This window comes from Camelus bactrianus, chromosome 11, assembly GCF_048773025.1.
Source record: "Camelus bactrianus isolate YW-2024 breed Bactrian camel chromosome 11, ASM4877302v1, whole genome shotgun sequence".
Taxonomy (NCBI): Eukaryota; Metazoa; Chordata; class Mammalia; order Artiodactyla; family Camelidae; genus Camelus; species Camelus bactrianus.
The window spans coordinates 23,382,321-23,409,227 of NC_133549.1; the positions used below are offsets into that span (position 1 = coordinate 23,382,321).

The following is a 26,907-nucleotide window of genomic DNA, read 5'->3' on the forward strand; positions in this document are numbered from 1 at the left end:
TCCTGCTCTGCTCACCATGTGTCCCCGTGGACTCCACGCCCAGTGCTCACCTACGGCTCCACAGCTCCCACTGGGCCTTTGGAAGGACGGGCACGTGGCTGGTGTCAGGAGACATTCTTACTGACTCTGAGCTGAGTCTAAGTGTGAACAACTATGTACTTTGGCCGAATATTTATTTTCCTGAACGGACCAGAGCAGTTCTTGATAGAAAGTCAGCTACAAGGATTTTTTTTTTATAAGTCAAGTTTTAAAAAAGTTGAGACTTTTTTTAGCCCAGGAAGATGTCTGTTTTCTGCAAACAAGTCCTGACTTTTCATAATGAATCCAGGACGCTTTCCAGATCTTTAGGGAAATTCTCTACTCTTTGGTGGTTAATTCCAAGAGGCTACTTGTTTACTTGTTTAGGTAGAACTGAGTTCAGAAAGCAGCCCTTGCAGCTCAGCTGTCTGACCTTAGACCCTGTATCGCTTCCTCTCCGGTCCCCACTCCGCTGTACCGAGTTGCAAAAGGAGGCTTGTCTCTTTCCATCCGCAAGGTGGGCGTGGAGGGCTCAGCTGAAGCAGCATCTTAGCAGGCTCCAGAGAAACAGCTACTCTGGGAGAACATCCTTTTGTTACAACGTTTATCGAATGCCCACCTCTCCAGCTTTAAACACTGAAACTTGGAGAGATTTTTTTGAAAGAAATCAGATGCCACCAAACACTTTCAGAATGTCTCTGCTTAACACAGGAGAGAAAAGAAAAGATTTCTTTGATAGACTGGGGGTACCTGTGTTCATCATTTTGGGTGATGTATCTATAAATAAATACTTTCTTGACCTATTTACTTTACAGAGGTTGAGAATCTGGATTTCAGATTTGAGTGGGGTTGTTAGAAACTGGGTCTGTTTTCTAAAAGCGTCAAGGACGTTTGAAGGAGGGCTTGAAACTACCATTTTAAATTACTTGTTTATTTATCATTGAATACTGAAGAGTTTTATTTTGTAGTTTTAACTGGTACGACTGGATGTACTTTGGTTTTGTTAGCCATTTAATTTCTTTTGAAGGTTATATTTCATTTATAGGTATAAAATATTGGCTAAAACTACCATTATTTAAATTAGTTTCTTCTCTAGGTTTCTCCTTCCATTCAAAAACTAGCTCTTGGCTCCAGGTGTCCTGGTGGGACCAGCATCTCTGTCACCGGGTCACCTTAGGGAACGGCTCCTCTCGCCCTATTTCAATCGGACTTGTTCAGTCATTGCTGACAGGCAGCCTTTGTAACTTTCCTTCTGGCTGCCTTGCGTCCAGACTTGGCTGGGTCTTCGTCCACCCGGCTGGAGTCCTCACTGCTGAGCTGAGGTCCTGTCTGCAGAGATGGGAGGCAGAGAAGGAGGAGAAGTGGGGGAGGAGGGGGTGGTCTGGTTGCCGTTGCTGGAGCACTTGGAGTTGGCGGCACCGGAGAGGCACCTTGCACAGATCATCCTTTTAACCCTCCCAGCTGCCCGGTGGTAGGTATCACCCTGGTCTCCATTCGACAGAGAAGCAAACAGGCACAGCAGTGGAAAGCTCTTTGCCCCAGGGCACACAGCAACCAGATGGGCGTCTGTGTGTTCACATACTTCCGGGGTGTGGACTTCCATCCCTGGCCGTGGCCACCACGCCTCTCCTTCCATGAGGGCGAGGTGCCCATTCCCACGTGTGTGGAGCTGCGTGAGCCATGTCAAAGGCTCATTTGGCATCAGCAGTGAGTCATGAGACGTTGTCCTCTAGGGTCCCACTGTCCCTTTTGCTTGTTGCCCTGGTGCTCTTTTGCACTGTGAGTGTTTATGAACAGGGATGCCCGCCTGGGGAGTTCTGCGGTCGGCTCCGGGATTTCCATGGCTGTGGCCGACAGGGCAAGGGAAACGCCCCTTTCGGATTCACCCCCAGGCATATCATTCTTAGTTAAATGGGAATTGGAGGGTTTTTTTTTTTTTTTTTAACATTGAGCATTATATGACATTGTGTGACATAGTATGTCTCATGGGAAGATATTATTAATTCAAAGATAACTTGAGAAATGAGGGGATACAGTGAGACACTTCCCAAAGTGGCATGTGGCACTTAGCCCAAACCCCTCTGTGTGGCACACCTTGCCTCATGCGGCCCTGCAGCCTCGTTGCCATCCCCTGGCCGCCTCATTGCCTTCCCCCGGCCACCCCATCTGGGGAGAGAGGCAAGAGTGCATCCGTCTTCAACAGATAAGGAAACTGAGGCTCAAAGACGGGAACTCCAGCCCGTTTTCTAGTTGCCACTCCTCTTTAATCAACATTTATTATAATTGTTTCATCTTTCTTGTCTTTGTGGTTACAAAAGCAATACTCCTTGTAAGTCACATTGGAAGGAAGATGGTAGGAAACTGTAATGTGCCTGTGGGTCCCACACTCCCTGCAGGGAGGGGCAGTTTGGGCTTCAACTTATGTTTCAGTCCCACTCTGCCACTTACTGGCGCTGTGGTTTAGGACAAGCCACTACCCTGCCCAGACCTTGGCTTTCTTACCTGCAAAGTGAAGCAATTACATCTACCTTTAACACCGCCTCAAAGTCAATGACAGCTATCCAGTGCCTGCCACGGAACAGGTGTTCAGTTCCTGTTAGTTCTCCTTCTCCCTGCCCTCTATCGGTGTTTCTCAAACTCGCCTCCAGGGTACCCTGAAGGCAGAAGATACTAAATTCTCACTGGAACACCCTGGGCTGGTCCCAAGCAGCTTGCAGACAGCAAGGCAAGCTGCGACTCTGTGTAGATTTTGTATCACTTAGTGATGTATCTGAGTATAACTTAATTTAAAAGCAATGTTTTCAGTGCTTGGACTGTTTAAAGATTTTAAACATGGAGGCTTCAAACTGTCTGGTAGGCATACCTTCACACACCCCTGGGGGTCAGGCATACCTCCCCACAGTCGGTCCTGGAGGGGCCGTCCTCTTGCTGCACCTAGTAAGTCCTAGGCTTCTCTGTGGGCAGACAGTGAATGTTCCAGAAAAATCCCATTTCACCTTGTTCTGCAGCCCTCCATAGGACATTGTAATTCAGGCAGATTGCTCACTCTTTCCATCCCAAAGAAATCAGTTCCAAAGAAGTGCTTTCAGGCAGTTCTTCTTGTTCAGGGGTTAACCAGATTCTTATTTTGCTTATCTTTGGAAATAAAACAATGTTTAAAACTATTCAGATCAGCAAGGCCATCTGGTGGGGAGTACGCAGCTGCTCCCCATTCAATTGTGCCACCTCTAATTTATTCGTTGTAGGGTGCCGGCGTACATCTGCAAAATCATTATTCGCAGTTGGTTTTGAACATGTGAGCTCTGTGTCTATGCAAGACCTCTCTCCTCCGCCCCTCCTGAAGGACATCTGGGTTGGGCATCTTCTGCTGTTTGACAGCTTTTTCACTCTTCTGGAAATCGTGTCAAAGCAGGTGAGAGGGTTCTGGGGAACCAAGTGATGGGGGAAGAGCCACCCTGCTTCTTTTGGCCCTAATACGTAGTCTCTACATTATACATGGAGCCACCTCTTTTCATTCATTTGCCTATTTGTGTTAAGGAAAGACTGTTGGAAGGCAGCTGGAATCTACCTCTCATCTTTGTGGTCTAGTAGTGGCAAGAGCCAAAATGACCTCTAGTCTGAAAATGGGTCACTCTCTTCCCCCAGTGGTTAAGGTTTGTTGTTGCAGAAGTCTGAGTCTTGGAAAGCATGCAAAAAGAATAATAACAGAATGTATCATATAGCTGGGTTCCTGAAATCATTGGACTATGTGATGATGTGTTGTATTTTGAGAAGAAGAGGTTGAGGGTCTAAGTGGTGATGGGTTTGCTTAGGGTCGCGTGGCTGGTTAAAAGGTGTGGCAGGTGCTCTGTCCAGGCCTCTTGATCCCCACGCTGGCTCTCTCCCCTGCTCTCGAAGTCATAAGGTGGAGGAGGTATAGAGCATTAAATTAATCTGTAAAACAGGAATACTAATTGTGCTTTCCTCTTAGGTTATCATGATATATAAACAGGATAATTCATATAAATCCCAGCCTGGTGTCTGGTCACCAGAAAGCCTTCAATAAACGTTAGCTCCTTTCACTCTTACTGCTATTGTCACTAAGTGGCAAGAGCCCTGTTCTGGATTTCTGCTGCGAGTTTGCTCCTTTACTCATTAATTTAAAAATTACTCAGTGAGGTCCCACCCTGTGCCAGGCATGGCTGATGTACAAGCTGGAGTGGGAAATCTAGTAGCTACCCTGATTTGATTTCAGGGCTGGGCATCACTGACTCCATCTTTGTAGAGCTGACAGTCCAACCAGACAGTCATCCTCCTCTGGCGCACCTCCTTGCCTGGGAGACAGGTGGCTGGTGGGCTGGGTGAAGGCTGACCCCACTGCTTTTTGAGCCTCAAGTTCTGAGCGGTTTCTCTCAGAGCTGCCATCCTATGTGACCATGTGGTGTCGGGGGAAAGGTCACAGGCTTTGCAGCCAAATAGACCTGTGGCTGGATTTTTGTCCTGCCCCTGGCTAGGACCAGGGGGCTCTGGGGAAGTTTCTAACCCCGCTGTGCCTAAGGCTCCCACATATAACTTGGAGGTCACAGTGCTGACCTCAGAGGGTTGCCATTAAAAAATAGACACACACACATACACACTCTGGAATACTACTCAGCCATAAAAAAGAATGAAATAATGCCATTTGCAGCAACAGGGATGGACCTAGAGATGATCATACTAAGTGAACTAAGTCAGACACAGAAAGGTAAATATCGTATGATACTACTTATCTGTGGAATCTAAAAAAAAAGTGACACAAGTGAACTTATTTACAAAACAGAGAGACTCACAGACATAGAAAACAAACTTATGGTTAGTTGCCAAAGGGGAAAGGAGGCAGGAGGGAGAAATTGGGTATTTGGGATTAACAGATACAAACTAATATATACAGCATAAACAACAAGGTCCTACTGTACAGCACAGGGAACTATATTCAACAGCTTGTAATAGCCTATAATGAAAAAATATATGTATTTGTTTGACTGAATCACTATGCCGTACACCAGAAACTAACACAACATTATAAATCAACTATACTTCAAGAAAAGGTAAGAAAAAAGAAAAGAGGGAAACAGAGAAGAAAGAAGGGACCTTGTGTGGTGCTCTGTCCATGGCAGGTGCTGGACCCACATTTGTTGCCTTCTCTTTTCACCATCGCTGGACTCATTTAAATCCTTAAACTGGGCCCATGTTTTGAAGTACACATCTCAGTCTGCACAAAGAGTGCTATCTAATTTCTAACTTGAGATGTCCCAAGACAGACTGCACACTGCCTCCTTGACATGCTTTATGTCCTTATGTCCTAGGACCGTCCTCGCTTTCTGGCCCGGAGCCGTGTGGGTGGGCGGGTCCCACAGCACACAGGGTAAGCTTGTCTCAGGCAGGTTCTACTGAAATGGAAAAGCATCTTCGTAGCTGTACAGGCTTGAGTGGAAAATCTAGTACCTACATCTAGCACCGATCTAAATTACTACTGGAAATGATAAAATGAGAGTTTAGAAATAGCTACCCCCCCCCATTTGGTTTCAGAAAGAGAAAATTGTTGGCTGTGTCACAAAGACCTTGAGAATCTCGTGCATGTTGAAATCATGTGGTGACGGCGCCGTGTGGACATGTTGGAAGCCTCTTTTCCCTCCAGCCCCTGAGCTGAGGAAACCTCATTATTCTGTGCTTTTCAGAGAGACTGGGGCATCTGGCTGGGTTTCATCCATATATCCGGCATTTGCACAAGGGAGCAGGGCACGCTGTGGGAGGGGGAGCCGTCAGAAAGGACAATAAAAGGATCCCATTCACCCTCCCACCTTCAGCTGTCAGAGAGCCCGCGCGCCAGTGAGGCAGCCCGGTCGTTAGGATGCGTTCTCAGCTCCGTGAACCAGCGCTGGTTCTCCCAGGTCTGCAGATGCTCAGGGGCCAGTGGGCTTCGGGGCTGTCCTGGAAATGGGATCTGTAATTCTGAGCGTGGGCATTTTTCTGGAGCCTCTCGAGCCTTTGTTCTGGAGTTAGATCGGACGTTCCTGAGGGCTGTGCGTTTTTTTCATATTTGTAGCCTCAGCAAATAGAGTGCCCCGCATAGCGTGAGTGCTTGATAAATGTGTGCTAACCGGTGCGGGCGACTTATAAGGAGAGAACACTGTGTGTTTGGGGTTAATTGTCAACACTAATTGCCTCGCAAGAGGCAAGTACTGCACCAGCTCCTCAGTGCTCGCTGCAAACTTGTTGGCTTCTTAGCAGCCATGCAAGACAGAATAGATGGTGACAACGGGTTTTTCTTAGGGAGGAGTAAACTTCAGATCGTCTGCTCGTGAGCGTTAGGGCTGAAAGAGATAGTCCCAACTCCATATTTACTTATAAGGTACAGGCTCAGGGATGCAGTGGCTTGCCCAGGTTACCAGCCCGCTTAATGTCAGATCTGGATGGAGACCATGCTCGGGGATCTCTGCTCAGGGGTCACGCCCCGTAGCACGCTGCCTGGTTGGAGAGGTGCCACTTTTGTGGCTCTGAAGTTTCAAAGTGTGGATGGTTGTGGAAGCCACCAGCTTGGTCATAGAGTTCAGGCTGGTCCCTTTGATGGGCAAGAACAAAAGAGAGGTTGTGGCTGCGCTCTGGACCCGCCTTCTGTGCGTGGGCCCTTCCTGTTCCTCTCCACCATCTCAGCTTCAGCGTTTCGTCCACTGACTAGTGGACCAGCCCCCTTCCCCGTCCTGCTGCACTTCCTGCCCTCCTCCTCCCCGCCTCACACTTGGTGCCAAGCCAGCCCCTGCGAACGCTGCCCCTACCCTGGTGCCGCACCTCTTGTCCATCACAGTTTGTTCGCAGCTGGAGGAGACACGCCCAAGTGATGAATAGTCTGAATCAAGACAGTTTAGAACTCAGTGCTGGGTGACTGAAGGCAGTCCCTGCATTGCCTTTCATGTTGCCTCCTGTGTGCATCCCAGAGCTCCCTGTCCTGTATCTCTGAATAAGGCTGCACATCTGCTCTTTAAGGGGAGATTCCTGAAGGGATGATCTGGGATGAACTTCTGGACTGTCCAAGGCCAGCCCAGGGTAGCGAGGTGGAGGTCAAGGTTAAGACAGGCTTCCCCGCTAACAGGGCTCCCTCCCCTGTTGATAGTGCAGGTGAAGCCTGGCATGCGGACCCTAGGCCTCTATAATGAGCTGCATGTCCTTGGGGAAGCACAGAACCACACTGGGCCTCGGTTTCCTCGTCTGCAAAATGCAGGCCTGGGTGAGTGGGGGCCTGCAGGTTTGATTCACTGGAGCCTGGACAGGTGTGGACGTGGCCCTGGCTGCCCACCATCATCTTCGAGGTCTGCCAGGTTTTTTAGTGTGAAGGACTTGGCAGCAGACGTCCCCAGGGATCCCTGCCGTGGGTTCCTCTCTCTGTCTCTCTCCTCCCATCTGTAAAGAAGTCGCTCACTTCGCCCGGACCTTTAGCCCTTTGGGGATGGACACCTTTCTTGAAAACTGACCTTCCCTGTTAGTCAGTGAAACAAGTTACACACCAGTGATTGCTCTGAGGGGCCAGCTGTTCCCAGGTTGCACCTGTGGCCATCCCAGCCTCTCCGGGACGCCCCACCCTCGTTACTGAGGCACCTGGATGAGTCCAGCCGGCTCTGCTTTTTCATGTCCTGTTCCTTCTACAAAACTTGGCTGTTATTCCTGCGTTTGTCAGCCTGTCTCTAGCTGCCACCTGCCCCTTCCCATTCATTACTCCAGATCACTTGCAGACAGGAAAATTGGACACTATGCCGAGAACTATATAAACGTTGAAAACAAGTAGGCCTGAGGGCCTCTTCTGTAATAATACAAAGAATACATACCATTTGTTGAGTCTTGCTGTGTGCCAGATGCCACGTTAAGCATTTTATGTATAGTATCTCATTTCCTCTTCACATCCATGATGGGAGGAGATGGTTTTATTCCCATTTACAGATGAGAAAGTAAAGTCACAGAATGGTGAAGTTAGTTACCTGAGATCATAAAGCTGGCACAGAGTGAAAGTGGGGTTGAAATACTGGTCTGCCTCACGCCGAAGGCTGCAAGGCTTTACTGTGCCTGCTCAGAGAACATTTTTGCTACATCCCAACTTCCCACCAAGTTGCACATCATTTGGTTCCTTAGACCAGATGCAGAGGAGGAGCTGGCTGCATATTGTCGAGATCTGATCTCAGAGAAAATGCCTGTTTCCTGTGGACATATTCTATGTAATGAATATATGTAGTTTAGAATATTTCTATAGTGTAAAGCACGAGAAGTGGCCATTATTAACAAATATGTTGATGAAGAACTTAACATAGAGTCAAGTATGCTTTAAAAAATCACTTTTAAAAACTGCCTGTGTTTTGTGTGACGTATGTTTTGGGTGAGCCAAGAAGATCCTGCAGGCCACAGTTTGAGAATCTCTGTTTCAGACAAAGCAGGGATGAGATGTCTTTGTCAAAAGGGAAGATGAAATCTGGCAAGGAAACCGTAAGATCAGGCTGCAGGAAGGGCTTGCTCAAGGAGAGGGAGCAAGAAAGAAATTTTAGTGACTCTAAAAATAGGCAAGGAGGAAGGTTCTTCATCAGGGAGTAGGGAGAGTGGCGTCAGTCGTCAGATAACTGAAACATAACAGCTGTGGTTGTCATAAATACACATTTTTACCAGAAAATAACCTGGTGTGTGACATTTGGATAGTTTTGTCTTGATTTGGGAGCAGCTTCCTCTGGGTTTCCAGCATTATTTTGGCATATCTGCTTATGGTGTGAGCCAAGGGGTTCTTTAAGGAAAAAGCATCGATTCAATGAATCCCTAGGTCTTTGGATGAGTTGCTTTGGCCTGAATTGCTCATGATTCACTTTAGTCATATAAACACACTTTTTGGAATTCTTAAATGTGCTATTATACTGGTTTAACTTAGTAACATCTATTGTTGGTAACCTGTAGAGGAAGATATTGGTTAGTTTTTATCACATAGTAAAACACCTCAAAACTCAGTGACTTGAAACAGCAGCCATTTATTATTTCTCATGCGTCTGCAGAGATTGGCTGGGGGCCAGCAGGGTGATGGCTGCTCCTGGTTGGGCTCAGCCGGGTAGCTCTGGTCCATGTGTCTCTCATCCTCCTCCTGGAGCCGCCATGTTCTCCCCACAGTGATGGTAGAGGTGCAGGGGGCAGGTGGACACATTTGACCTGTTCTAAGGCCTGGGTTTGGGACCGGCATGCTGTCACTGCTGCCTCGTTCTGTTGGCCAAAGCAATTCTCCAAACTCAAGCCAATGGGTGGAGAAATGTATTCCACTCGTTTGATTGGGAAGTCAAACTACAAAGTCATTTATGTGGTGAGGGTGTGAATGTAGGGAGAGATAATAAATTGGTACCAAAATGCAATCTGCCATAAACAGTAACAAATTGCTACTTATCAAATACTTATTGTGGGTCAGGGCTATGTATAGATAATAATAGCTAACATTAATTTAGCATTTACAGTGGGCCAGACACCCCTCTAAGCACTTGACATGAATTGGCTTACTTCATGCTCACAGCAGTGCTATGATATAGACTCTGTGATTATTCTCAGTTTGCATCCAAGAAAAGGGGGGTGGGGCTGGGGGAGAGAGGTTTAGTGACTTGCTCAAGGTCAAAGCTCGGTAACCCTGCTCTAGCACCAAGGCTCCAGTGCTGTATGTGATCTGTTACCGGCAAGGACTTCTTTGGAGAATGCAGAGGCCCGGACCACTTGAGTGACTTGTGCGAGTCTCCAGGTGGACAGGACTTCAGCATCCTGGCCCACATGACTACTGACTGTATTCTTCCCACTGGGCTGTAGGCCAATGAGTGTTCATTGAGGAACGTGGCTTTATTCTGTTTATTGACTGTGGTGTGATCAACAGCATAAAATCCAGGTACGAGAGTAAAGCTGATAATCTGTTGTTTGCACAGAGCTCTCTAGCCTTGTTAGCTTTCTTCCCAGTCTCAGCGACAAACTGAGGATCCCTTTGAGCTAAATGTGAAAAATTTTCCTTTTGCCACTTGTTGATTAATATTCCTCGAAAGAATGTATTTCCACACGCATCATAGCCCAAGGGGAAATGTCAGCAGTCAGACATACTAATCAGAAGAAGGTTTTGTGTTTTAGTAAAGGTTAATTAAAACCCATCAAATTTTTTTCTTTAAAACATTAAAGTAAAATAATATACTTAGCTAATTTTTCTTCTCTACTCCCAGAGGGCAGATGTAAATATTCTACCTAAATGAAGCTATTTATTTAAATCCATCCAGATTTCTTTTGAAGTTCTGTACATCTTTCTTCTGCTATATCAGCTTATAGCTACAATAATTTAATAAGTTTTTCCTAGGGTGAAATTGGATGCCCTTTATCGATCTTACACTGAAGGGGCATTCAATTACTTAATCTTAAGTGGTATTTCTAGGTCTCTCGATTACAATTTTGTTATAAATGGCTTGCTAATGATGTTTAGGGTGCATAGGTTAATAGGGGCCATCCTAGCCGGGGGCTGGGTAATTGAACGCTTTCTATTTTGGGGCCAGTTATCTGATCTCTTACTGTGGTACCAGGTTCCCACCATTACAGCCTGAATCCGCAGGGCACAGTGCTGAGCCCAGGCTGGGGAGCAATCTCACTGAAATGTACACCTGAGGACTCTGGTTTAATACCTGAATGGGAGCGCCAAGGGTCCTGTCTAATCTGAGTCCACTGGCACCAATATGTGGACATTCCAGACAGATGAAGTGCAGGGGATAGGCATTGCTTATTTCTTGAGAAAGAACAACGTGGGGTGTTAGGTTTCCGAATGACTGTTCTTGGGGTAATTTGTGGCAGATGGAAAAAGCCAGTCCAGGAACAAAGCAGCAATGCATTTTCCTTTCAATCCAGTCACATGAATTTGAGTATTCTTCCCCGAGTTATGTTAGTTAAGAGTTGTAAGTATTTTAAAGATGCTTTTGAATGAATACATAGTGTGCCTCCCTCTTTGCCCTTGGACAAATCCCAGCCCTGACCTGGCCCTCCCGGCTTTCCAGAGTCCGGTCCCTGCCTTTCCTCTCACCTGCTTCCTGCCCCACACCTGCCTCACAGCCCAGGGGTCAGCCCTCCTGCTGGCCCCGATGGGCTTTGATCTCCAGCTTCACAAGGTCTTTACTTCCCTGACCCCCACATGGCCGGCTTCCTTTGCATCATTCAGATGTCCCCTCCTAAATCAGGTCTTCCCTGGCCACCCTCTCTACCTTCCCTTCCTCTAAGGCGGCAGTTCTCTCTGGGGATGGAGGCCAGGGATGCTGCTGAACATCCTCCCACAGTGCACAGAATGGTCCCTGACGACAAAGAACTCTCCGGCCCTTGTGTGGCATTGAGACCCTGTTCTAATGGTTTCACTGGATTCTCCCTTTTTATTGTCTTCCTAGCCTTTATCAGTGTCCGAAATGATGCTATTTATTTGTGATTTTTTTTTTTTTATTGTCTGTTGCCCTGCAGTCCCCAACTCCTGGTGGAACACAAGCTCCAAGTGGGGAAAAGGCCTCCCTGCCCCGGCCACTCCCGCACACTGCCATCCCTGTAGACAGGATGGGTCTAGAAGCCTTGAAGCTCCAGGCCCTGCACTTAGAAGGGCTCACAGCCATGTGCTCACCTGGTCATACGGCTGTTACTTTTAATCAAGTACTTTACATACTATGCACTGGCCATATGTTTTGGTAAAATCTGTAAATGTAAGATAGTTTCACATTTTTTTTTTCAAAGAGAGCCCCATAGGGAGTTTTCCCACACCGACAAAATCTTCAACTCCCCAGACACCAGCTGGGCATCCTGGAATTCAGCTGAATTCTTACAGTAACTCCCTGAAATTAGCACAGATTTCTCAAGTTAAGGGCTCAGTCCTCTGAGACTTACCCCGCTTCAGGCACCAGCCACAAGGCTTGGGTCCCCAGGCTGCCCACACATCTGTCCTAACTGACTGCAAATTCAGAAGTTCCCACAACCCCCTCCTCAGGTTCCATAATTTGCTAGAATGATGCACAGAACTCAGGAAAGTGCCTTACTTACTATTACCCACTTATTATAAAGGATCCAAGAATAGGCAGATGGGAGAGATGCGTGGGGCAAGAATGGGGAGGAGGTTTGTGGACCTTCCATGCTCCCTCTGGGTGCACAGCCCTCCCATCACCCCCACGGGCTCGCCAATTAGAAAGCTCTGTGAATCCTGTCATTACGGGGTTTTTAGGGAGGCATTATGTAGGCAAGATTGATTAAATCATTGGCCATTTGTGATGAACTGTCTCCAGTCCCTTCCCCTCCCTGGAGGTTGGGGAGTCAGCACTGCAAGTTTCAAGCTTCTAATCAGGCTGGGGCTTTCTGGCTACCAGCCCCATCCTGAAGCTGTCTGGGATGTCACCTCACTGGCATAAACTGAGGTGTGGTTGAAAGGGGCTTGTTATGAATAATGAAACATTGTGGACCCTATCACCCCTGCCACTCAGGAAATTCCAAAGGTTTTAGAAGCTCTGTGCCAGGAACTGGGGGCAAAGATCAAATGTTTCTTTTTCATTACATCACACCCCCCCATCAGGTATTGGTTTCAGGCCCCCACACCTGGACTTGTATCTTCTGCGGGGCCCAGTACACAGTCTGCCTTTAGAAGGGATCTGGTGAGTGAAACAAGGAAGCAATGAATGAGTGAATGGTTATAGGAGATAACACTGTATCTGAGTGTGGTTTTTTTTTTTTTTTTAAGGCTCTTAGGGCATCCTGAATTGTTTTCCCAGTTCTCTGCAGCTCATTTTATGTTTAAGAAGTGAGCCGTGGAGTGGAAGCTCTGGCTGGAGGGTACAGCCTGCCCAGGGGACAAATGTTCTGACTGACCATGTCCCGGGGCCTCTCTGTTGAGACCGTCAGCTTCCCTGACTACCCAGGTCTACTTATTTACTTTGCTTGTAATCGGAAACTTTTGTTCTTGTTGAGGAATGTTTTGCCCATTCTGCACATTCTTGTCTTGGAGCTTCAAAGACCATGTTTGGAAACAAAAATCTAATTAAGCTTCCTGCAGCCAGAGAAAAGGAGGGTGCGAATTCGCTTCCCATGGTGATCCTGGTTGGAGTCTCATTGTAACCCCACTTGACCTTGTCTTCGACATGTAAAAAATATGTTCTTGGCTTAGCGATGGGGCTTCCAAGTAGGGGAGCTTGCCCTTTTGTTTCTTTGGTTTGGGAGAATTGTTTGTACCAAGTGATGGGTCAGGGGTGGTTGAGCAAGTTGGAGGCAGGGACTTGAGCCTTGAGGTTCCCGACACGTCCCTCCAGCTGCTCTCAAGGATGGCGGGGGGTGGGGGAGCCTGAGATGTTGGCCTGGCTCTGGAGTGGTTTGCTCCCACGGCTCCCACTCCTCTGCTCTTGTCAGAACTGCTCTGACCCGGATCACAATCTTAACTGACTAGCATTCCTCAGACTGCTTCCCTGAGACAGCAGTGAGAATCCCGTGGCCAAATATGTTTTGGACAGTGTGTAGATTATATATTCCTCTCCTGTGGATTCACAGGACTTATTAGCATGTTAAAGTCCCTGAAGAGTCCTGCTATAAAGAAGTCTGTGTAATTTTGTCAACCTCACCTTTTCTCCAGGTAACTTAAGCGCTGAACACCTATCCATAACATGCAGAATATTTTGTGGAAGACATTTTGGGAAACTGCTTGGCTATTTCTTGGTCATCGTGTTTTGATAAAACATGGGCCTTTCGGTCAAAGGGAAGTGGGTATCTCTGCTGGTGAGTTCTGATCGTTCAGCCCTTCAGCCAATACGAGAGGGCTTTATGCAGGGTTAGTTAATACCACTTTTTCTGGGGACAGTAAGGATTGTTTGGTGGGTGTGTGTACAGAGTCAGAAGTGAGTCTGCCACCCTTGGATAATTCTCGGATGCTAAGGAAGAATAACGTGATGGGAATCTCCCATTTTTGATTCTGCATCAGGTGTTCTTGGCATTCATTGACAACTAAAAAACGTAATACTAATTGTCACTGATAATGCTATCGTTATTCATGTCATCCGTCTTTCATGGGATGCTAAATATGTGCAGGCATCATGCAAACTCTTCACATGCATTAACTAATTTAGTTCTTGTTACACACTTAGAAGAGGGGTACTCTTATCCTAATTTTACTGGTGAGGAAGCCAGAGCTCAGAGAGGTTATATGGCTTGTTCAAGGTCACACAGCCAGCGAGTCAGCAGTGGTCTACCACTGATGGAAACTAAGCAACTAAGCAGGTGTCCTTCTTTTTTTTTTTTTTTTTTTTTTGTTTGTTTTTTTTGCTGTTTTTTACAACATCTACAAAGAAGTGTCATTTGGGCAACAATACATTTTAAAACTGCAGGATTCTATTAATGGATTTTTAAGAATCGTGTTTTTCCGAGGATGATGAAAGTGAAAAATTGTTTCGGGGTCTGAAGTGTTCCGTTACTCAGGGGAATACTGCAGGTTGGATTTAATTGCTTAATAACTTAAAGTCAAATTTTTTTTTCATACGGTACATTCTACTGAAGGAGAGAATCATTTCAGTGTTTCTAAACTTCCATTAACTTTTGCATCCTAAACTGATAATGAACGTTAGCTCTAGGTTAAGAGACTACAGGTTCTACTGGAAAAGAAAGAAATTTTTTCTCTGCCTGCTCCCATCCGAACTATCCTCCTTCTTGGATTTTTTTTGTTGACGTAAAGGCACCGATATTTCAGTTCATCCCTCAATTCATAGTTACTGACCATGCATGAATCTGAGAATGACTGCAAGTCCTAGGACTGGGGGATCCAGTCAAGATGGAGGTATCAGAGAATACGTAGGTTGTGCAAAAGAAGAAGTGTTTGCCACAGTGCTGATGGGGTGCCGGTGCTGGGGCCGCATTCGGTGGCACAGACTCAACTCCAAAGCTGAGTACCAAGGGCCTGAACCCTCTCCCTTTCTCCTGTATGACTTTCTGTAACTTGCTTGTGACCCAGTAGGTTTGTCTGAAACCTAGAAGTGGAAAAGAACTGTGAACTTCTCTCCTTGGAAGATGACCCCAGGGTTAGTGCTGTCATCACGTTTCTGGAGAGTAGGTTCTTGCCTTGCACAGGAAAGAATTCAAGAACGAGGCATAGTAAAGTGAAAGCAAATTTATTTAGAGAGATACACACCCCCATAGACGGAGTGTAGTCCATCTCACTCAGAAGGGAGAGTGGCTTCAGAGATACGTGTTCCCTAGGCAGATTGTGGGCCATCTCCAAAGGCGAGAGAGAGGCCAAGAGGTGTGGGGGTGTTGAGTTTGAAGTAAAAGTAGATACACACTCCATAGACAGAGTGCTGGCCCTCTCAGAAGGCAAGAGGGAGAGCGACCACGAGGTGCAGGGTTGTTAGTTTTTATGGGCGTGGTCATTTCATATGCTAATGAGTAGGAGGATTATTCTAACTATGTTGGGGAAGGGGCAAGGATTTCTGGGAACTCGGCGCCCCCACCCCCCACCCCCGGTCCACTTTTTGACCTTTTATTGTCAGCCTGGGAACTGTCATGGCACCTGTGGGTGTGCCCTGAGGCTCAAAGTCTACTAGAAGTCGAATCTTCCGCCATCGGGGTTCTAACTAGTCTGTCCTGTCCTTAACTGCTGTGCCGTTCCTCCAGTGGTTGTGCCCTGCCCTCCGCCCTCCTGTCTCAATCACATAATGTAATAAAACCTCTTTTCTTTGTTGTTTAGGTAATCTGATGTCTAAAAGATTTTGTTCCCCACGAAGAGGAAACATTTCAAAGGAACACAGGGTGTAAGAGAAGAAATCTTCAGGGACTCTGCATGGATGGCACGCCAATCCATCTCTCATTGCGTCGGCCATGAACTCTTCTAATCCTGTGGGTGTTTCTATGTTTTCCAGTGAGAATTCTTCCACTTCATTTTGTGCCATGGGAAAAACCTGAAGGACAGGAAGAATTGCTCCCGACCTTGTGGCTTTTTTCAGGATTGCGGTAGCTCTTACAGAACATGACAACTGGAGATCATTCGTGTTGTCTTTTGGAATTGAGCCAAAGAACGTGCTTCCTCAGTCACTGGTGTTTGGGCGCTTGCTCCATTTTATGTCTGTTTCTGTTGCTTGGGCCTTTCGATCATCTTATGTGATCACGAGACGCCCTTGAAGTTTTCCAGTACGACTTGCACGCGTCTGGATTCCTCAGGGGCTCGCCCATGGCTCGGTGGGCCAGCGGTCCAAGGACATTACCATGAGGCACTGCATTAACTGCTGCATACAGCTGTCGCCCGACGACACACACCCACAGCAGGCTGGCTGTCGAGGAGGCCCCCATCACGGTCACCAGGAGTGCCCTGCATGCAAAGGAGAAAACAGAATTGTGTTTCGAGTGGACGGTAAGCAGATGAACTTGCTTGCTGTTCTCGAAGTGAGGGCTGAAGGGAATGAGAGCTGGGGTGGGTTTTTGCGCTTCAAGAAGGGAAAGCGATGCAGCCTTGTTTTTGGATTGATAATAATGACGTTGGTGATGGCTTCGTACATCCTTTCTGGGGTCCACCAAGAGCTTCTGCTCTCATCGCCTTTCCATTACGGAGCCTTCCCCAGCAATCCCAGCTTGATGGATGGCGGAAATCCGAGTGACGTGAAAGAGCATCATCACCAACCCTCTATAAATAATATTTCACTCGTGAAAGACTATCCAAGCATTAAATTAATTATCAACAGCATCACAGCCAGGATTGAGTTCACTACCAGACAGCTCCCAGATGTAGAAGATCTCAAGAAGCAGGAATTGCATGTGAGTAGCCTGGTGCTCATCACTGTTGACTGATTTTAAAATATAGTTGCTTCCTTTCCTATCACCATCTTTGGGAACACAGGAAGAAGATGAGCCAAAATTTCCCAAGTGTAACAAGGGTAATTTGTTACAGCCTTATGAATCAGAGTTCACTGGAAGTGCTGTACTTATGCTGTTAACATCAAGAAGGCAATGCTGTACTGAATGGGATGCCCCTTCTGTTAATTCCTTTCTAGGACTTCTTGCTTGAAATGTGGTCATGGCAGTTAAAGTTGCTTTTACAGGATTACTGTTATCCTGTTTCTAGTCTGTCTTAATCACTATGTTTGTCTGTAACGGCCATTTAAATATACAACTACGTAGTAAAAAGTTCCAACTGTTTAATTTAGATTCCTCTGTGTGTGTATGTGTGTGTGTGTGTAAAATAAATCATGGTAGAATGGATTTTGATTGAACTTCTATCTTCATTTTCTCCAAATTTTATTTTTCATTCTGGGTTAAGGAAAAGCATGGTCATTGGCTGTTTACCAGGTTTTGCTTTGTTTCAGTATTTAGTCATCATCGCATAACACTCCATGTGAATGCTGTACTAAGTATCAGGGCAGGATCACGCTTGGTTCAAATGTGTTTTTGCTAATGTCTTCCCCTTAGTGTGTCTCTCCCTTTCTTTCTTTTTTGTTGCAGATGTTTTCAGTGATCCCCAGTAAATTTCTCCCCAACAGTAAGAGCCCCTGTTGGTACGAGGAGTTCACGGGGAGGAACACCACCGACCCCTACCTGACCAACTCGTACGTGCTCTACTCCAAGCGCTTCCGCTCCACCTTCGACGCCCTGCGCAAGGCCTTCTGGGGCCACCTGTCCCACGCCAACGGCAAGCACTTCCGCCTCCGCTGCCTGCCGCACTTCTACATCATCGGGCAGCCCAAGTGCGGCACCACCGACCTCTACGACCGCCTGCGGCTGCACCCGGAAGTGAAGTTCTCCGCCATCAAGGAGCCGCACTGGTGGACCCGGAAGCGGTTCGGTGAGCGCAGGCGCAGTCCCCATTGCAGGCGGGGCGTGGGGGCCTCGCGCTGAGCGCGGGGCTCCTGCCTCCTTCGTCCTGTCGCTCCTTCTGCCACGTCAGGGTTGGGGTCTGGGTCAGGGTCAGGGCCAGGGTTGGAGTGGGAGCCAAGAGGCTGACCCAGACCGGCGCTGTGAAGCCCCGTGAGTCGGGCACGGCGGGGAGATGAGGAAAGACGCCGAGACACGGAGATGAGACAGTTCTTTGGTTTGGGGCCCGCCAGGCAGACAACCGACAGGACGGGCACCAGCTCCCTACCACCCAGTGAGCACTGATTGAGTGCCGGCTGTGTGCAGGGCCAGGGGAAGGGTTCAGGATCCGCAGCTCTTGTCCCGAAGGGCCCGGGCCTGGGCACCATCCGTGAATGGTGAGTGCTGGCCAGGCTGAAGTGCTGTTCCCAGCTGCCCACACCGGCAGGAGGCAGGAGAAAGAGGCCAGTTCAGTCCAGGATGGTCAGCCCGTCACTGAGCTGCTTTGGGCCTCTTTTCTCTGACCTACCTCATTGACATCATGGGGTCAGAGTGAAAACCACACGGAGATAATTCTAGGCGACCCTGCTCACAGCACCCCTTTCCCACAGGGTTGTTCTCGGACATCACCCATCATCCCTCCTGTAGGCTGGTTTCTGCTCTGCCCAGTCCGAGCCACCCAGCAGCCCTCAGGTCACTGTTTCCTCTCCTTAAACTTTTCTCTTCTGCCAGGAGACATTTGGTCACCGGGGCTAAGGGATGACAAATGCCAAAGTTTGGGCGGGCCTCAGGGGTTTTTCCCATGTGAAGGACCTAGGGTCCCTGGAAGGGAATTTTGAAAGTTTTCCTTTGTAGGATCTAAGTTTAGACCCAACACTGAATGTGTTTTCTGACAAACGTTTGACTTAATCCTTTTGATGTTCCTCCTGGAGTGAACAGAAGTGTAAATGTGTCTTTTGTGGTTTGGCAGCGGCAGCTGTGGGTGCCAGGGTTCCTGTACTCATCTGTAGGGCGCTTTCCCCTATGCAGTTCACCATTTCCCCCACTGGAAACCAGGCTCCTGCTGGCAGAGGACAGGGAAGCACAGGGGCGTGCGGGCCTCTGGAGTCTGGTGTCCAGTGTCACCTTGAACCTCTTGCTCTTTTGCCCATGGATGTTCTCTCTCCACTTCCTACTGACCTTGGTGGCTGTGGTTTGGGAGGTGTGTTTTCAATACATTATCAAGTGAAACTTACCCAGTTCTAAGGCAAGGGGCAAATTTAGGCTGCTTGTGGCTGATGCCAGAGTAGCCTAGGTATCTGTCTAGGGACCATCAATTCCCCATGTTTGGACAGATGGACAGGCTGCTTGATCCAGTAGAACCACAACAAGCTGCTGGTGTGCCCTGACGAAGAAGATGCATCTGAGGTTCAGAGGATACTGTCCCTCTGATGGGCTGCTTTTTCTTTTGATCCAGGGTGTGTACACTGATGGCGTTGCTGCCCAGTCCCTTGAGGGCCTCGCCTGGTGTACATGTTAACCAGCCCCGAACTTTCTGGCCCTCCCAGCAGACAGGTTTATAGTTCTTGAACAGGTATGCCATCCTTTACGCTGCTGCTGTGCAGCTTAATGGTGGTGCGTTCTACCCCCTCGAAGTGCACATGGGTTAAAAGAGGGTGTCCAGTTCACAGACACCCCTCCCTCTCTTGCAACTCATTGGGCCAAGCCTTGGCTGCTGCATCCAGGCCCTCGGACCTTCCCATCCCTCGGTGGTTACTCCCCAAAGGCCAGCAGCTCGGCAGTGGCAACTTTGTCCTCAGTAACCTTTGCTTCTTGGTTCCTGTAGGGATCGTCCGCCTAAGAGATGGGCTGCGGGACCGCTATCCTGTGGAAGATTATCTGGACCTCTTTGATCTGGCCGCACACCAGATTCATCAAGGACTGCAGGCCAGCTCCACAAAGGAGCAGAGCAAGATAAATAGAATCATTATCGGTATGGCTTCTGTGTAGCTCCCTCGAGGGCCCCGCTCCTGCCCTGGGCCAGGCCCAGCTTCACTGCACTGCGAACATCTGTGTGATGCCTGACCACAGCTGCTGAGTGTGCATTTCCTTGCTGGCTGTCACTATTGCCCCTGTGTAAAATGTTCACATTGCTTGTGCAACTTCTATAAAGCAGAAACCTTTAGTGGACTTTCTAGTTCCATGGAGATTTAAGTGTACCTGAAAATGGCTTTTTAAAAAAAGTTAACCATTTCTTTGCTTTTATGTAAATTACGCTTGCATGCATGATCTCTTTTCATGATACACCCATCTGAGTAAGTTTGGATGGGGCATCATGAACGCAAAATTAACTTGTTAGTCATCAGTTTAATTCTTGTGGCTTTTGTACTCTCTGGCCACTGGGACCCTGAAGATGGAGGCAGCCTCTCCTGAAATAGACACAGCTCTAGTGCATCGTGGGTGACTAATTACTGTTGAAAAAGCTTAGTCCTTGTCAGCCTAATGCCTGTAGACATTCAAAATGAGGTAGTTTGATTAATAATCATTTTTTTAAGTTCACAAGATGTTTTATCAAAAACATATCTATTCACTCTCTTTATTGAATTCAGCTGAGAAGACATTCACTTATACGTCTGAAAGAGAGAAATCAAATCACATATTTTGCTTAAATTGGTTACCTGAGGCAGCCATCTATTTTTTTATTCTCCTAAATTTATTATATTTTGATTCTCCAAATTCAGTGACTGTTAGTGACTAAGAGGAATTGTAATCAACTATTTGAATGATGTCTTTTTACTTTTGACTCCCGTGTCCAGGGGGACAGGCTTACATGCCTAAGCCCTGATTGATTGATTGATTGATTGATTGATTTTTAAACTCAAAGAAATCTAGTCCCAATTGATTGATTGATTGATTGATTTTTAAACTCAAAGAAATCTAGTCCCAGGAGCCAGATGAGATCATGCCCTCCCACCCAGTGTGAATTGGCTACTAGCTATTTCCTTGCAGCCTGGAGTTCAAACACCCCATATTACAAGTCTGATTAGTATTTGTCTGTGACACATGTACTGTATGCCTCTGGGAATATCTCATGTTCTTATGAAAGAGCTAAAAATATTCATCCTAGGGTCACGAAATAGAGCCTAAAGTAATAAAGGGAAAAGGGAAGGTTTAGTTTTTGTTTCCTAATTTTATTTATTTCTAGATTTAGAAATGGAAAATAAGGAATAAATTTACTGCTCTGATGTTTATCTGAAGCAGAATTCAGCGAGTTTTGTGGTAGTGGGGAGGCAAATGGAGAGCTGGCATCTAGCCCTTGACCATACCACCAGCCAGCTCTGTGCCGTGTGGCAAGTCCATCTTTGTGTTCCTGAACTCAGTCTTCTCATCTGTAAAATGGGCTTGTTGGACCAGATCAGTTCTAGGCTCCTCCCAGCCCTGAAATGTGATTCAACCCAGTTTCATCTTCTGGTTAGATCCTTGGTAGAAGCATACGGGTCTTTCTTCATCTTGGCCAGTGAGTTAGAGAGGGCCTTTTCTCAGTGGTTGGGGCTAATGGCTGGAGTCATGAAGGACTCAAGTGACTGGGTTCTCTAGGCTGGGCATCGATACACGTTGAAAGGCTCCTGCCTCTGCTGTCATGGGCCCCTGCTCTGCCCTGTCAAAGTGCTCACGTGGGGCTCGGATTGTTTATTGAAGTATTGGTCTTCCCTGAGATTGTAAGGTGTGAGAGGGGAGGGGATTATCTGTCTTGTTTCTCACATCTATCCCCAGTGCCAAACACAGTGCCAGGCACATATCAGACACCAAATGAGTGCTTTCTGTCTGGATGGATGAAGGATGAATAGAGGATGGATGGATGGATGGACAGGTGGATGGACAAATGTAGAACCAGTTCATTTATGGCATTGGACAGAATTTGTATCAACTTGATTTTAGATACTTCCTTTGTCCTAATATTCTCTTATTCATTGTGAGTAGAATTTTCAAAGGACTTCTGATTGGCTTGTTTTTTCCCCCCGCTGTATGCTATGGTATTATCTCTTAAAAAAAATAAAAAGAAAGATCAGAATAGAAATGCTCACCTGGACATGATTGCACATCCAGCAGAATAAATAGGGCCCTGCTAGCTCTCTGCAGTACTGTGACGTGCTCGTCACTGATCAAAGCAACTTAGTCTTTGGGCTCAGATTTTCTCCCAGCAAGTGACTTTGAGATGTATCATGTAGTCCCCTGTAAAGTGTCTGGAAATCGAATATATAATTAATTGTTTGATTTGCCTTTCTTACTAATCTCTGAAGACTGTCCTTAAAAAAAAAGTCAGGGATTGGTTCAGTTATCTGGGATAGAAATGTTGAAATGTCTGTGTCCTGGCCTCACCGCTCTCCTAAAATATATATTTAACACTATCATGCTTCATTCGTGCAGACCACGATAAAACAAGGGCTAGAACCAACTTCCTGTTCACCCAGTCAGCCCTGAGGGAATGCCAGCTGCATGCAGGGCAACTGGGTGGATGGGAACACAGGCCTGAGGTCCTGTGAGCCTTCCCACAAAGCCTTCCTCACATTTGATCTTAGAGTGTGCACTGGGACTGACCCTTGAGATTTCGAGGAAAGATTGACGCAAGTGGCATGCCGTTTCCTCATGAGGATCAGCTTCCCCGAAGTGCTCCTTCATCCTTGATGCTTTTTGAAGGGAACCATCTAGTACATTCTCAGTGGGCCCTTAAAATGCCACAGAGCTGTGCACTGTGAGCAAAGTTAAACATTGTGAAATTGGGAGGCCAGATGCTAGTAGAGAGTTTTTTGCACCTGATGAGAAGAGCTGGGAGGTAGAGATGCTCCGTGCTGCCTGGATCACCTGGATCACCTGGATTTCTAGGTGGAGGTCCTTGGAGTGGGGGGTGTCACTGCGGCAGGAGGTGGTCGTCAGCCTCCCCTTCCTGGGGTCCCGCCTGGCAGCATGGCGACCCACTCACCTGCTCACAGCCAGGTTTAGCCCCTAAATCGGGCTGCTCTGCAGGAGCCTCTGACTCAGCCTCGCTCACTCCCGGTGTTCTCTCCTTCCAGGGGAGGCCAGCGCCTCCACCATGTGGGATAACAACGCCTGGATGTTCTTCTATGACAACAGCACGGATGGCGAGCCCCCCTTTCTGACCCAGGACTTCATCCACGCCTTTCAGCCAGATGCGAAACTGATCGTCATGCTCAGGGACCCCGTGGAGAGGTGAGCAGTGTAGATGTTTCATTTTGGGGGTGAAAAGAAAAGGCTGTTTTGAAGAACAGTCTTCCTTCTCATCACAAACAAGATTTTGCTGCCTTTTTTTTTTTTTTTTTTAAATAAACAAGCTCAACTTGCGATGTTACTGCTATTTCTTATGTAAACGTTATTCTTGGGGCAGTCTTCACTATGTCTAAACAAACTGTGGATTGTTTTCTGACCCTGGCCCAAGGGCCTTCACCCTCTGGCCCAAGGGCCTTCACCCTCTGGCCGGTCTGACCTGGGGAGTGGGGCTGCCCCTTGGGTTCTATTGGGCATGAGAAAGGCCCTTGGAATCAGGAGTGTCAGGGTTCTCCTAGAATGCCTTGACTCCTATCTTGATCGATGTCTTTATCCCGTTGACTCTGACTGTGCAAACTCCATCTTTCCTTGAGGGACCAAAAGGCAGAAAATATCGGACAGAGCTGCTTTGTTGTGAAGAGTGGGAGTTGCCCAGTGCCGATGACACCAAGCTAGCATGAGACTGAACAGACTGTCGAGAGTGGCCGGGCCAGTACTGTGTGGTGCTTAAATCATTGACGGTGCCTGTGTGGATGGCAGAATCTTAGGGCTGCCAGGACCTTAAAATTGTTTAGTCCAACACCCGACCCCGACCAGTACCCCTACACCAGAGAGAAGAGAACTCCAGTCAGGTCTAGGACTCTTGGGTGGCAGTTCCGCACCCAGCATGGCCAGTCCAGCTCAGACAGCTCTGAGTGAGCATTCTCCCTATTCTGAGACCACGTCTGGCTTTTGGGAGCATCCACTTTGAACCCATTGCTTCTCCATAGAGCTAAGTAGACCACGTCTAATCCTCAAATGGAGAGCCTGCCGGATACTGGAGACACAGCCATGGCCCTGTGTCTTCTCTTCTTTTGGGTTAACAGCCTTTTGCTATGGGCTGAATTCTGCACATCCCCCCAAGAGATGTATGTGAATGTGACCTTGTTTGGAAACACGGTCTTTGTTGATGGACTCAGGTTAAGACGGGGTCACGGGAGTAGGGTGGGCCCTAATCCAGTGGCGGGTATCCTTATGAGAAGAGGAAATCTGGACACAGACACACAGACGCAGGGAGAATGCATGTGAGGCTGGAGGCAGGGGTTGGAGTGATGCTGCCAGAAGCTGAGGAATGCCTGGAGCGGCTGGCAGCCCCAGTAGCTGGGAGGGAGGCCCGAGCAGACTCTCCCTCAGAAGCCCCGGCACAGACTGCCCCTGCTGACACCTGGGTTTCAGACTTCTGGCTTTCAGAGCTGCAAGAGAATAAATTCCTACTGTAATAAGCCACACGTTGGTGGTGATGTGTTACAGCGGCCCTAGGACACCGATAGGCCCCTGGGTCCATCTTTGGGTAACATACGCTCCTGGCCCGTATTCTTGCCATTGATAACAAATAGACATGTTAGAAAATGCATTCAAAAACCATGTTTAAAAGCGCTTGTAATTCCCACAGATAATCGCTATTTATATTTTGGTGTAGTTTCTTCCAGGCTGCTTCTCTATGCAAAGATGTGTGTGTGTGTGTGTGTGCACACACAGCTGTGTGAATATACAGTCTTACATCTCGTTCCTTTCATTTCGCATCGCTGCCTGCAGAAGGCCACACCTTAGAGTCCTGCCCTGGTCACTGCTCCCTGAGTTTACCTCCGCGTCCCCGTGGTGGCCCCTGTGCTCTAAATGTGATCTGGTCAGAGGAGAGCTGGGTGACCCCTGCTCTGTCTCCACCCCACAGCCCTCCTGTGCAACGCCACGTGGCACATTGTTATGCCACAGGTGGTTCTGCTCTGCCTTCTACACACGCTGCAGCCTGGGAATGCATCCACTCTGATTCTGAGGCAGCCCTGACCTCCGAGCAGCTCGCCGTGTCCTACCTACTCGTCCCCACACTTCAGGACACAGGCATTTGGCCCTTGGCTCCTGCAGTGGGCGGGTCTCCCTGGGCTTGAGAACAGTTGACACACACCAGCAGTGCCCTTGTGTGGACAGGATTACATAACTGTCAGCCTTGAAAGGAAAGGCCTTGCAACTAAATGACCCCTCGTCACCCCCGAGGTGTTTTCACAGCTGCTCTGCTCCCGCTCCTGGGCCGCCCCCAGCTGCAGTTTCCAAGGTTGGAACATTTTCCAGGAGTGCTTGCTGCTCACCGAATATCTTCTTGTCACATCCCCCTGGTCCCCATTCTGAGGAATGCCATACTTCCTCCACTGCAGAGGGCCAAGAGAATGAAACCACGGCCTTTGTCACTCCCTGGACACAGAGGTGGGAGCCCATCCGTGTCTGGGCTTGGATCATGAGCCAGCCTTGGTCTCAGTTACGAGACAGGCATGGCTGCAGCCCTTATGATCTGTGGTTCAGCCAGAGCAGGGAGGGAGGGTGAGGTGTGGTGCAGAAGAGAGAAGGAGCTCCTAGTAGGGGGTGCAGAAAGGCTATTCTGTAGGAGCTGAGGCCAGGCTGGGTTTTGAGGGATGAGTAAGAGTTTGCCAAATAAACAGAGAAAGAAGTTGATCAAGGGGAAGATGCCTTCTGAGCAGGCAGAATGGAGAGCACAAAGGCAAAGTCACCGTGTTCTCTTGGAGAGAGGAGCCAGCTTCCCTTTCGTTCTGTTTCCACGTCTGAGGACATGTGCACTGTAAAGGCCGGTGTTTTACAAGGAGAGTAGTTGTGCTGCCCAGATTCTGACAGCTGAGCCAGAAGCAGGATCTATCTGCCTGACTCTACTCTCAGACCCCAGCCCAACGTTTCCCTTTTAGAAAACTCACAGGCCCAAGATGGCCATCCCAAGGAGTCCTGCTTCCTTTCTTTTTAAGGAACAAATACTCTATTTATACTAGGAACTGAAAGTTCTTGCCTTCCTGGTCCTCACTTAACAGAGAGTTCATCAATGAAAATGTTCACTGATCCCTGATCACATGTTGGGCACCGGGCTGGTTGCTGGGCAGACACATAGGTGCCTGCCCTCCAGCAGCTGCACTTAGTCAGGGAAGTGAGGCACTGACTCTCATGATCAATGTGATGGTGCCAAGGAGAAGGGCAGGATGCCATGGCGACAGCCTCATCAGGATGCTAACCCAGTTGTGGGGTTGCCTGCTGTGTTCGTTATCTGCTCCTGCGTAACGAATCACCCAGAAACTTAGCAGCTTAAAACAACACACTCACTGCCTGACACTGTCTTCTGTGGGTCAGAACCTGGCCCAGCTTTCCTGGGTCTTCTACTTCAGGGTCTTCCCAAGGCTGCAGTCAAGGTATCACCAGGGTGGGATCTCATCTGAAAGCTTGACCGGAAAAGGATCTGTTTTCAAGCTCACGTGGTTGTTAGCAGAATTCAGTTCCTCCAGGGCTTTTGGAGGACCACCGTTGTTACCAGCTGTTGGCTAGAGGCTGCCCTCAGTGCCTTAACATCAAAGGCTGCTTGCTTCATCAAAGCCAGCAACGGGGAGAGCTGCTACCAATTTGAAAGCCTCCATCTTTTGTAATCTGATCACAAGAGTGACAGCCCATCCCCTTTGCCACGGTCTCTTGATTAGAAACAAGTCATGAGGTCCAGGCCACGTTCGTGGGGAGGAGATCACAGGGAGTGAGTGCCAAGAAGTGGGGGTCTTTGGGGCCATCTTAGACGTCACCTACCGCACCTGCTTCCTCCTGCTGTTGTCTGTTCCTCCGGGGAGCCGGGGTCTTACAGCCAGAAGAGTCAGTGCCAGCGCAGCACCGTGTGTGGTGGCAGAGCCCCCACCCACACAGGGGAGTGTGTGTGCGTGTGTGGGTTTTCTGTATGGGTGACTGACAGCAGCAGCTGTTCCATTGCTTTCTAAACATTTATAAAAATATGTA

The 26,907-nt window shown here is 48.0% G+C and overlaps 1 protein-coding gene across 5 annotated transcripts in view; it reads left to right on the plus strand.

Moving 5' to 3' along the window:
• The window catches only part of CHST15 (carbohydrate sulfotransferase 15), a 74,040-nt gene that overhangs the window by 26,913 nt on the left and 20,220 nt on the right, over nt 1-26,907 (plus strand). For 4 of the 5 annotated variants that reach the window (XM_010952891.3, XM_074373438.1, XM_074373437.1 and 1 more), the window contains exons 2-5: nt 15,746-16,806; nt 17,491-17,830; nt 19,664-19,810; nt 22,890-23,046. In XM_010952891.3, coding sequence (XP_010951193.1) covers nt 16,261-16,806; nt 17,491-17,830; nt 19,664-19,810; nt 22,890-23,046 — 1,190 coding nt within the window. In that variant the 5' untranslated portion in view covers nt 15,746-16,260. Of the gene's footprint in view, nt 1-3,263; nt 3,431-15,745; nt 16,807-17,490; nt 17,831-19,663; nt 19,811-22,889; nt 23,047-26,907 lie in introns of those variants that run through there. The other variant, XM_045515162.2, reaches the window with a different exon arrangement.